The sequence below is a fragment of the Belonocnema kinseyi genome, chromosome 2 (genome assembly GCF_010883055.1).
Source record: "Belonocnema kinseyi isolate 2016_QV_RU_SX_M_011 chromosome 2, B_treatae_v1, whole genome shotgun sequence".
NCBI classification, from domain to species: domain Eukaryota; kingdom Metazoa; phylum Arthropoda; class Insecta; order Hymenoptera; family Cynipidae; genus Belonocnema; species Belonocnema kinseyi.
The window spans coordinates 59681319-59694247 of NC_046658.1; the positions used below are offsets into that span (position 1 = coordinate 59681319).

General features: G+C 30.7%; 1 protein-coding gene across 6 annotated transcripts in view; it reads left to right on the forward strand.

Annotated features, from left to right (window-relative positions):
- The first annotated feature begins 2026 nt into the window (after positions 1 to 2026).
- The window catches only part of LOC117166918 (chromodomain-helicase-DNA-binding protein Mi-2 homolog), a 30878-nt gene continuing 19975 nt past the window's right edge, over positions 2027 to 12929 (forward strand). For 3 of the 6 annotated variants that reach the window (XM_033351372.1, XM_033351375.1, XM_033351371.1), the window contains exons 1-4: positions 2027 to 2255; positions 5139 to 5236; positions 5318 to 5440; positions 5759 to 6364. In XM_033351372.1, coding sequence (XP_033207263.1) covers positions 2219 to 2255; positions 5139 to 5236; positions 5318 to 5440; positions 5759 to 6364 — 864 coding nt within the window. In that variant the 5' untranslated portion in view covers positions 2027 to 2218. Of the gene's footprint in view, positions 2256 to 2573; positions 2671 to 5138; positions 5237 to 5317; positions 5441 to 5758; positions 6365 to 12929 lie in introns of those variants that run through there. The other 3 variants (XM_033351374.1, XM_033351376.1, XM_033351377.1) reach the window with 3 other exon arrangements.

Here is a 12929-nt window from a genome sequence, read left to right on the forward strand (position 1 = left end):
AAATAATTAAATGTTAAAAAATCATCTTAAAAATGTTAAAAAATGTTTAAAATGTTTAAAATTTTCAGCTTTTCATTTCGAAATTGCTATATATTTACCATGGAGAATAGAATTTAATATTATGAAATTTTAAACTGACTAAGAAGGCTTTTAATATAAAATTTTTAAAGATTATGAATTTTGAAATTCAAAATCTCAAAAAATTTTAAACAAAATTGTTCGAATTTAAGTTTTTAAAGCCAACAATTTTAGCTTCAAAGCATCAAAGATCAAATTATTTTAGAAATGCACATAAAAAATGATTTAAAAAAATTAAATTATAGACGTTTGAAAGATGAATAAATATACTACGAATAACTATCATATCGTGAAGCGTATCAAGTGACATTCAATGTGATTGTATAGATTTTTTTACTAAAAAATGTGATTTCTGTTTAAAAAAAAGACTGTTACTTTGACCGTTCAAAATTGCAAAATTTGTTATGTTGGGAGAAATATGACAGTTTGAAAATTAGGCTGTCTAATTGAAAACTCTAAAAATTAAAATTAATGAATTCAAACTTGAAGCTTTAAGAAATAAATAATTATAAACTTCGTTTAAAAATTTAAGAATATATTTTATATTGACTTGATTAGAAACAGTTATACATTTTATTGGAAATATATGTGTCTGTTGACAATCTCGATGTGATACTCACCACAAATTGGATAAAAAATATAATCTTCAGTTTATATGAATGATAAAACTTATTCCATAGACATTAGTTTCTGAAATTTTCCTAAATATGTGGATTAAAATGGACTATAAAAAAAGAAATTTGTTCAATAAACGATACCCCCTTAAAAAAATATCGTGAACAAAAGAAAACAATTAACACGATGCTAAAATACTACGCGGCAATTTGAATTAAAAGTGAAATAACATTTATTTATTACTGTATTAAAAATGAGAACTCAAACCAATATTTTCATCGCAACGAGTATTTGATTTGTTAAGTTTCTTCAATGTAATTCACTCATTTACGAAAAAGAGTTGGCCATTTTTTTTCGAATTAAAACAATGTCCCTATTATGGTAACTTTTTAATTCACAGTTTTTGGTAGTAAATTAAACTAAAATGTCAGCTGAGTTTATAAGAATAATTTAAATTATATACATCTATTGAAAAAAACATAGTGACATAATTTACACGTGGATATCCTAGCCGATTTTCCCGAGGATTTGAAAATCCGTGTTGATTTCCTCGTGTAACCGTGCGTGAATCCTGTCCGAAAATAACACGATCTTATCAGGAGGAATTTTTCCATTATACATTGAATTATTTATATTAATATCTCGATTTCTAATATTTTTTACAAGAAGAGTAAGATGTATCTGAATTAATAAAAAAATGAAAATAGCCGAATGATTATTAAAAAGTCAAATAAAAATAATATAGTTGCTTAAGAAAATTGAATACAAAAATATAACAACTAAGTTGTCAAAAAGTCCAAATGCTCGCTTAAACCCTACATAATAAATATCATCCTTGCGATAAAGGATCTCTTCCTATGAAGTAGAATAAAACTCCCACTTCTTTGTCTTTTCGAAGGAAAACCATTTTGGAAAATTGGTTCAAATATCATTTTTAAACTTTCAAAAATCTCACGTATTTATGAATTATTAAACAAAACCAACACACGAATATTCTTGATCTAAATAAAGTTCATTATATCCCCTTGCCAATTATTTCCTCAAGGACAAAGCAGAAAGAATAGTAAAATTATATACAAGACCACCTACACTTGAATCCTTCTACTCTCTTAAATGCATTCTAGCGATTCTAGGAATAGTGCAAAGTTTCCACTTTTTTATTTTCCGGTAAACTATCCCAAATTACCTTTTTGTAATGTACTAGCCTCAAATCACCAGATGAACGGAGAGGTGTATGGGGGGGTTGAACGGGGTGTGCGAAATTCTCAATGGTGGGGGTTGGGGGCAGCTGGACCTTTATGGTGGGGAGAAAAAAGAGGGGAAAATTCGAGCAGCGACGGCGGGGAAGTGCACGAAGACAGAGAGGCAAGTGACGGCGGCCACGCCGAAGAAGCGCGAGTGCGAGCAACGAGCATCGTCTAGAAAAACGTAAAACGTTAATGTCGAATTTCCGCGCCGATTCCCGTAAGATCGTTGATTTTAGTGAGTGACTCCGTTGTGCCCGGCTTTTCCGCCGTTGGTGAAAATGGCGTCCGACGAGGAAGTGGACGAAAACTACGCGGGTAAGTGTTTCCAAGATGAGCGGCAAAATTGCCGGAAAGTTGGCCTCACGCAGGACGCGCGCTTTTCGTATGATGGCTGCCATGTCAATCGGCCCCGTGCGATTTTTCGTCACCGCTCGCCGTGACCACTTTGCGGAAAACCTTCTATTTCCCAAATTCTTTCAAAAGAAAATCCAAAACTCAAAACTCAGCCTTCATCTCTAGAAAGACTAAAGTTCCTGACTACCAAAGACGTATCCCGGGAAAAATTTTAGGGTTAACTTGTCAGAAACTCGGACGACTCTCAAAGTACAATTTTCAGACTGATTTTTCACTCGAGTTGATTCAAGATTGGGAATCGGGTGCTGGGAGAGAAAAATAAGCTGGATCTAAAAAGCTACGTGTCCCGGCACAAATAAAAGCGATCACATGGCAGGTTTGGGTTTTCACGTGTTTTTGTCCGTAAAGGGTTTATCAGGATTTTCTCTGACCTTCAATTTTATTTTTATTTTTAGGGATCTTAAAACAAAAATAAATAAGAAAATTTTATTAATCTACTTTTATTGATGTTCAGAGGTGTTTCATTTTTAATTGTTTTTAGAAGCAGTGTCATAACAAGAATTTTTGATTTTTTTCGTAAAGAAGAAAATTTTAATATGTGAATAATGATAAAAAAAAATGTTCAGCTTGTGTGAGCAAAGTACTCGGCGATGAGCCATCTGGTAGCGTTGTGTACGTTTATGTTTAGCATTACTCGTATTTGTATTCGATTGCCGGTTGAGGATCTTAGTTTTTGATTCTCCCTTTATATTAAACTCGCTTGTCAGCGTTTTTTGGGATGTTTTGAGAAATTATAGGTTGGTTAAATTTAAAAATAGGGTAAGATCTGTCGATAAGATTATGAACATAAAAAGATAGGTATCGAGAGTACGGTGTGCCCTTCCAAAGAAAATGGCGGCCGCACACTCGCACAAAGCATTGCAAAGCATTCACCGTACGCGGGTTAGGCCCGAGACAAATTTTCGTATTTGCGCGAAATATTTTCTCGAAGGCGTCATCTAGATTTTGGTTTCCTGGATTTTCATTAGAGGGGTGCTTTTGGCGCCATTTTTAAATTTTGAGATAATTGGGACTTTGAGAGTTCGTAATTCATAAATTATTCTATGAATAAAAATGGTATTCGTGTATGTAATAGATATATGTCATCTGCATGCATAGGTGTGTATCTTTACTATCCTTTCGTGTGTGTGCGCCGCATTTCTCACGTAGAATTTTCCCTTTAGTTTCAGGAGTATTAGGATCTGGAATTTAGAATTCATATTATTTTATTTTTACTTATTTTATTATTTATCTATTTTTCATTGCCTTGGCGAGATTTTGATATTTCAGTTGATTATAAGTCGAATAGGTTTGTTTTATTTTATGGTTAATCTTAAGAAATTTGGAGTAATTATCTTTAGGAATTTGCTGCTGCGTTTGAGAAACTTTAGGAAAGAGAATTTTATTTGGCCTTGGAGAACACATTTGTTAAAGACTTGATGCTCCAAAAAGACGTTGACAGACGTGATTACGTTAGAATAAGAACAGAAGTAAATAATGCAATAAAAAATGATAAGAGTTAAGCTAGTCTGCCAGCTAGTGGCATGAGTTGTGAACAACTTAAAATCATTCCAGTTTTAAAACAGGTCTTTTTGCGAACTCTAGGTGAAACACCTTATAAACGTAACTTCAACAATCTTTCGTTTAAACGCAAACAACAACTTTTTATTATTTATTTTGTCTTTCTTTTTTTTTTAGAACAATTTCAGTTTATTGAAATAAAATTGAAATGTTATTCAACGCAATTGCGTGAAAATAATGATTTTATTTCGAAATGTTAATTTATTTTGAGAAGTAAAAAGTGTAAATTTGCGTTGAAACATGATGACAACTTTTATTTCTACATATTAAAATATGGTTCTTTAATTAACTAAATAAGTTCGATTATTGAAGAAATTTTGACTCTTTACTCTAAAAAAACGGTTGAAAATTACCACATTAATTATGGCATAAATAAAATTTTGTTGTACAGTTACCCCTGATTGATCACGTGGTTGTAATTTACGAAAAATAGTGCAATTTCAGCGTCAATCGATGCCAGCTCACAATTCATTTTTAGAATAAACACATCATGATAAAACGTTTAAAAACCACTCGTAATTTTCAATCACTTTTTCACTGTGTTTGACAAATCATTTCCAATGCTTTTGTAACTTCAAAAAGTTGGAATAACGTAGGTCAATAAAGGGATTTGAAATTGGGAATTCTAAGGAAATTAATAATAATATTATTCTTTGTTCTACGTTATTGATTATAGTGTTTCTTATCCATTCATTTATTTACTTTCAAGTCTCATTGAATGTAATCTTGTATAGTCAATAAAACCATTTCTTTGATTATATTTCTATATCAAAGCCTACTCTACCAAATTTATGAAATCACCGATATAAAGGCCTTAAAAAATGCATAATTTAAATTTAAGTGTGTATTTTCTTTTCTCATACGAATTTTAGTATTCTCCAAGCTTAGTTTCTAATTTGTTTGTCTTATTTTTGAGTAAATAAAAGCTGTCCGAAGGATGTGTATTATTAGTCCGAAATTGTTTTGTAAATCAGAATTAAACGTTGATGACACCAAATTTTAATTGATTATTCTCAAAATCAGAAAGTAAATATTTAAAAAGTGGTCTATTCGTGATATAATTATTATATGTTTACGTTTCATAATACAAATATAGAAGCTTATTTATTTTTCTTTCTGTCAAGAAGGCATTGAAACATCATCATCTATGTTTTAATTTCAATAAAACACTTAGCTGAATGAAAGCAGTTGTCGGCTCTAATACAGAAATCTTGTTGTTTTCAGGAGAAGACGATTTAGAAGAATCTAGTGGTCTAGTGGCAAATGTTAGCCAAGCAGTAGACGGTTCCTCTGACGCTGAAGAGTCGCAGAAATTGGTAAATGTATTAAACTTTTTTTCACAATAATCACAACAATTCCAATTTCGTACTCTTTATTAAAATTGTCCCTTCTTTTCGTTTCAGGAGGAAGATGATGATTACGAGCCGGAAGAGCGAAAAAAGAAGAAGGGAAAGAAGCGAAAAGCGAGAAGTGAGGACAAAAAGGGAAAGAAAAAAAAGAAAAAGAAAAAGTCCGATTCGGGCGACGTAAGTAGAAATTTAGTCCGTTAAAGTGAGATATTGAAAGTTGCAAAGTGAAACAAACAAATTATAGACGCTATTAAATGTTTAAAAAAAATCAAAACATAATTTGGACTTTGGTAAAAGAATCCAGAAACGCGCTATTGAATCAACCTATTGAGAAAATTTTATTATTTAAGCTACTGAAGTTTTAAAGAATCCAAATTAGAAAAATAATTAATGGCCTTTACATAAACATAAGAATTTTATATGAACGTTTGCAAATATAAAAAGAAACTTTCTATTTTCAAAAATTAATAATATGTGTCTATTTTCATTTCTAAGGAAAGCGATTTTGGTGGCGGCGAAAATGCAGACGCAGCGGGCGAGGACAGCGATTTTGCGAGCAACCAAAAGAGCAGAAAGTCCTCGTCCAGGAAGTCTTCTAGCCACAATACATCTGCTTCTGCTCAAAGCCAAGAGCCGTCTACAGGAATGCCCACAATCGAAGAAGTGTGTAATACCTTCGGCTTAACTGACGTACAAATTGACTATTCCGACGCCGATTTCCAGAACTTATCCACGTACAAACTGTTTCAACAGCATGTTAGGCCTCTATTAGCTAAAGAAAATCCCAAGGTGCCAATATCGAAGCTTATGATGTTGGTCGCTGCCAAGTGGCGAGATTTCTCCGAAATGAACCCTCACACACAACCGGAGGCGGAAACTTCGTCAGGCAACTTGGAGGAGGAAACCAAGACCTCCAGGTCGAGTCGTGGAGCTGCTGCTCAAGAACAAGATGATGATGAGGAGGACGAAGAAGACAGTGAATTTTACAAACGAAAATCTCGAGGCTCGAGAGCCAAAAAGGGCAAAAAGGCCTCCAAAGTTCCCACGCTCAAAATCAAGCTTGGCAAGCGCAAACGTGGCAGCTCTGTCAGTAATATTTCGGTGAGTAATCGTTCTAAATTCCTTCTTTAAAAAGTTACTCTCTTTTCCACACTGTTTTCACTTTTCTCGTCTATTTTGTTGTTGATTAATTTTTTGTTTTTGGGTTTAAAATTAAATGTTTTCTAAATCACTCGACTTTTGTTGAAAATTCGTATCTTTTAGTTGAAAATTCATATCTTTTAGTTAAAAATTCAACTATAGATTGCAATATATTTCGATTGGGGTTGAATGAATTTTATACAATAGCTTTGTTCAATACTGAATGAAATTCTAAAAATTGTAGTACATTAAAAAAAAGTTTAAATTCTTCACTTCTGAGAAAAAAAAATATTTAGAAAGAAATTATTGAAACCCCCTATTCGAACAACTCTTGAGAGTTTGAAACGTCACATCCTTCTAGACGCTGAACCAGTCAGAATAATGGTATGCAGTGGTTCCACTGACTAACGTTGTATCCAATCGCGAAGTAATATTAAGAAGGAACCACGCTAACTCATTTGCGGCGTCAAGACGTGGCAACTTTTTTGCAATAGCGGGGGGGGGGGGGGGCTTTTCGAAATTGGAAGTGCCGAGAGACGAGTGTCATGGCGATAATTCAAATGTCAGGCAAAGAGAAAGTCATATTCATGTCGTGATTTGTAACTTTGGCTCTTGACGAGAGTATTTCGTGGTTCTCGCAAATATTTCAGTTAAAGTCTCGACATCTATTCCGAAAAAGTTGTCTTGGTTTCGTAGCACACAGCCTTCTTCTTGTTCCTATTACTTCGTGTACCCAACATGCATTGACTTATGTTAGAAATTTCGGTTTTAGTGAAAATTTAATCTTCTGACAGGGTGTCCAGCGACCTTAAAAACCTGAAATTATCCTTGATTTTTTTTTTGAACCTTGAAAACTTGGAAATTTTCTTGAATTTTGCAGGAGAACCTTGCATAATTCTTGCTACTGCAAAGTTTCTTTATTTATCAATATATAATTTATGTTTTACCCATTACAGAATAAAGAGATTTCTAGAACATTATTCTCAAAGTTTTTTATTTCGTCTACGCTAATATAAAATGTTCAAGTGTACTTTTTTTTGTGATATTCGACTTGCAAATTATAAAAATTGTTAATTTTAAATTTCGATTTTAATTCAGTTTCATTACATTATATAACATTATTAGAGATTTCAAAAGGTTTCAAAATGTTTTTAAGATATTAAAATATATAAAAGGATTTTGAACATTTTACAAAGATTTTAGATTTAAAAAGGCGTGTGCATCAAATTTCAAATATTTCCCAACAATTTCACAAAACTTTTAAAACTTTCGAAAGATTGAAAGGATTTTAAAAAATTTGAAAAGAAAACTTAAGATTTTTAACAATTCAATGATTTCAACGAATAAAAAGATTTCACAACCACAGATTTCGAACATTTCATAAAGATTGGAAGGCTTTCAAAGATTTGAAAAAGCGTGTACACCAAATTTCAAATAAATACGAAAGATTTCATAAATGTTTCCAAGATGTCATAAAAATTTCGTAAAAATACAAGAATTTCAAAAAGGTTATATTAAACCAGATTTCAAAATATTTTCAAAACTTTAAACCATTTCAAATATTTCAATGATTTCGAATTATTATGAAAGACTTCACAAACAAAGATTAAATAAAGCTTTCAAAAGATTACTAAGATTTTATACAGATTAGAAATATTTTAATGATTTCAAAAGAATACAAAAGTTTTCACAAAGATTTTCAGAATTTCCAATATTTTACACAAATTTAAAAAGATAACAAGGTTTTCGAAGACGGCTTGTGTTCGAAAAAATTAAGAATTTGTTTATTTATGGTTCCGCTTTCTTTAAAAATTGTTGACCAATAAAGAGTGAAATGTCTCATTTTTTATATTTATAACAAACTTTCCTAAGGATCGCTGGATACCATCTTTGAACACATTTTTAGGTCCTTGTTCATACTTTTTGAATACATTTTAAATAATAAACGTCAAAATATGTTATTTTTACTCCAATCACTAGTTGCCATATTAATTTCACCATTAACTGCGCTAATCAGGCTGATGTTTGCTTCCGACGCTGGCCCATTTATAATGTCATATCTTCCCGCAACATTTTAAAAAGTATACTTCTAAAATATTAAAAAAATTCCAACTTTTTTTTTAAATGTCCCTCAAGTAATTATATACACAGAACAGATAAAAATATTTTTAAATATGGGAAAAATAAATATTTTAACGATTTATTTGATTTTGACGTAAATGCTTAATACACATCCTCTCACTTTATGGTATGATAAATTGAATTGTCAAAGTACAAAACTATATAACCAACAAAATCGGAGTATTTCATCATCGAAATAATATTATGTAAAATCGAAATCACTATTTAAACATAAAGCAAAAGTTTATTCCCGAGCTGAAGTGTTTCTGTATTGAGGATAAAAAAGTATGATTAAAAAAAAATGATCTAGTTCCGAGAAATAGAATGTGGAAGTTGACAATCTCAAAGTGGCAGGGACCTAAAATTCGAACAGGTTCAATTGCGGATCACGATAAAAAGTGCAATTTTCATTTAAATTGAAAAATAATATCTTTCTTCCGAGATATTAAGTTGATAAATTGAAAACAATGTGCTATATTAGAAAAAATTAAAAAATCCTGAATAAATCATTCAAGAATTTTGAGGCTCAAATTTCATGGGTTTGGAAAAATGTTTATGGATAGCAACTGAAATTCTATTTTTTTTCATTTATAAAAAAAATAATAAAAACTTGAATTGGAAACCGAGGGTGGCTGGATACAAATAAAAAACTTCATCCAAAAACATTTAAGACTTTAGGTTTGAATCTGATCCTTACGTTTGTGTTGAAAAAAAGCAAATTCTTTTATTTAAGGGTTTTTTCATTGACAAAAGAATTATTTATATTGCTGTACTTAGAAAGAGTGACGCCAAAATAGATTTTTTTTGCCTCTTTTTTTGGTACTCGTAGTGACTGGGGGGGGGGGGGGGGGGGGGGGGGGGGGGGGTATGTTACATGTATTAAATTACATCCTTTTTCACATTAACCCCTTATCGACAGAGCAAATACGTGATTTTACTTTTGTAAGGTTTATTTTATAGAAAAAATACAATAAAAAATGATTTTACAATGAGTGTTATTTTCTATTTTTTTGAGATCTTCTCAACCCCTAAATAGGGATAATTATTTGAAATTTAAAAAAAAAAACGAAAAGCGATGCTCATTTTTGTTTTCAGTGACGAGTATTTTGATACCTGTAACCTTTTTATATTTTTTCCCCAGCTCTCTAGGGAGGCCCAACAAATTTGTTAGCTAACTTTGGCGTCACTATTTGTATGGCGAGCGGAATATTGTCAACAAAAAGGTTTAAAAAAGATAAGAGGTTAGGTAGTTAAAAGAAAGAAGAGGATGGGAGTCAATTTTATAGCGCACAGGCCCCGAAATCTGATTAAAAGTAAGGATATTTGATAGCTTTAAACGAGAGTGAACTTTGGAACATAGGTCCAATGAAGATAGTTAAGGACATGTGATACTTACAGTTTCCCCGATTTTTTTTCACAAAAATGAAAATTTTTAAAAACTGAATTCGGAGATGCTATAAAATATCATGACGGACGTCCCCGGACTCTTTTTGAGGGATAATAACAAACAAAATTTATTGTGCTAAATAAAAATTTTATGCATATGCATTATTTTGAGGTTACGTCGTTTTTCATCTCTGCCTTTACGATAATCTGGAAATTATTTATGAAATCAACTTTTTTGATTGCCTGCAAACAAGGTTAGTTCCGGGAGATTAGTTAATATGTTTATATGTAAGCCCAAAGTTTTCGGCCAAAAATATTGTGTAGTTTGGAAGTAACGCTCGGGTGAATTGTAACACACATAACCTCGAAATATACACGCACGTTGTTAGCAGTATCAAAAATTTTTTGATAAAAAAAAAACAAAAAAAGTGTGTGGGGACGTCCTTTAGCATATTCGCTATCATTTCCCAGATTTTGAAGGCAAAATATTTCTTATCTTAGGAAAAAAGCCGGGAGAATCTAACACTGAAAAAATCGATACTATTTCCTAAGCGCTATGCAAATTAATCACATTTTGCTAAATTAAAACTTTTCTGAATTAACCTAAAAAAAAAGTGTGTGGGGACGTCCGTTAGCATCTTCGCTATCATTTCCCATCTTTTTAAGACAAAATATTTATTATTCTAGAAAAATAGCCGGGGGAACCTAAAACTGGTAAAATCGACAATTTTCTAAGTATCACATGCTCTTAAGCGATTTCAACTAGAGGTAGTTATTTGATCTATCTGTAATGATTTACAATTTGAAAGAAGTATGTGCTTCTTTTTCTCTTCGCGCAAATTAGGATATTTGAAAACAGTTTTTTATATTGTAAAGTAAATGTAAGAAGCCAGCGGAGTGCCTTTTTTCATGGGATATAAAAAATTGTCTTCAAATGTCCTAATTTGCACAAAGAGAAAAAGAAGCACATACTTCTTTTAAATTGTAATTAATTACATATAGTTCAACTAACTACCTCTAATTTATATCACTTTATTATCTTCATTAGAACTGAAGATAGTAGAGTTGAATATTTATGTACAAAAAACAAACATTTGTGAACAGATACGGGCAATCTGTGGCCATATATTTAAATTAGAAAATTGTCTTTTCTGCGTAAAATTATATGATTCAACGGTAAGAGCATGTGATGAGTTGAACGTCATCGATTTATTAACAGCCAATCAGAAGCTGAGAAATCTTTAGAATTTATTATCCATACATGGCGCACTGGCACAGCTGTTTTTTCTGACTTATTTCTGCTATTTGTTTGTTGTTAATGTTTTTCATTATAAATACGGTATTTGGGAAAATAAATTTTTCTAGTAAATTTCCAATCATATTTGGCCTTGAATTTTTACAGGGGTTCGATGCAGTGGAAGAGCAAAAATTCCCTGCTACTTTCCCGTTTATTCCCAGTTCAAACAAAAAATTTTTGGTGATCGAAATAAAGAAATTCGAACTGTTAAAGATACAAATTTTTTCATTTAAAGCTATTAAATCAAAACTGAACTGTAAATTAAACTATTTAAAGTAGATCTCCTTTGAACTTCATACGTTTAAAATTAAAGCTTCAAAAATGATCAATTCAAATCGTTCAATAATTTACCTGTATCAAATGGAAGCTCTCAACATTATAGACAATTTCAAATTAAATGTCCTTAAACTACAAAAATTGGAAATTGAAAATAAATTAATGAATCCATAAATTTCTAAATTTTGAAAGTTATAATATAATTTTAAAGCAATTTTAAGTTAGAAACATTACGAATTAAAAGATTTAAAATTTCGTTCAAACTTTAAACATAATACTTAAAAATTATGAGTTAAATGATTTTTATTCGTTTGAAATCAATAATTGTCAATTTGTTATATGTGCATCAAAGTAAAAAAATAAAAAATCACTTATAAATGAAAAATTCAACAAAATGAAACAATTACAATGGTATCGTTCAAAATTTAAGTTTAGCTCTCTTGACATTTTAACGATTTAATGCTTTATGTTTAACAATTCATTTTAATATTGTTTAGTTTTGCATATTTGATTTATAATTGCTTATTTTCCATAAGCCGTCAAATATTGCTATATATTGAAAAAATTTAATTTTTTTTATTTAAAAAAAAATCAAATTGCATGGGTTGAACATTGCGCATTTTACAAAGTAACAATGTTGCAATGTAAACAAATATTGTTTTTGCAATGCAACAAATATTTTACACTGTAACAAAAGTTTAAAATTGAATAAAAGTGTTGAATTATAAATATATTAATTTGAAATTACATTTAAAAATTGAAAATTGGTTTAAGTATAATGAGTTCGATTTGAAACAGTTCAATTTTGAATGTTTAAACCTGTACATTGTTTAATTCTGAGCAGATTTAGAATCGTCTTGTAAAATAAATTTACTAGTTTTCCCGGTCACAAAAATTTCCGGACATTTCACGGTTAAGGCGGTATATTTTTTCAATAAATTTCTTAAATTTTGTTATACTCTTTGTATGAGCGAGTACTCCATATGAAACAAATATTACATAAAAGAACAATTTAATAGCACAATTAACTTTTCTAATGAAATTTTTTCAATATAAGCTACCAATAATAAGCATGGTACTACCTAGTATTTTTTAGTTGAATAATATCTAATTGGATCACAAAAAAATTTAATTTTTTTGCTCAAAGTAGGATGAAATATACAACATTTCTGCGTTCACTTGTTCAGAAATATTACAAGAAAAGTTTGAATAACAACATTTTTTGGCGTATTCTAAAGATAAATTTTCATAGAATTTAACCCTTAAACGGCCAAAACGCCACTACCGGTACACTGCTATTCAACGGCCAATAACTAAGACTATTCGACACTAGAAAAAATTGAAACACATATATTTTTATTGCTTAAGATCTCTTTCCGACGGTGCCAATGAAATTCCTCAAAAAATTTTCTTATTATCCCAAAATGCAGTTTAAACAAAAAAAAA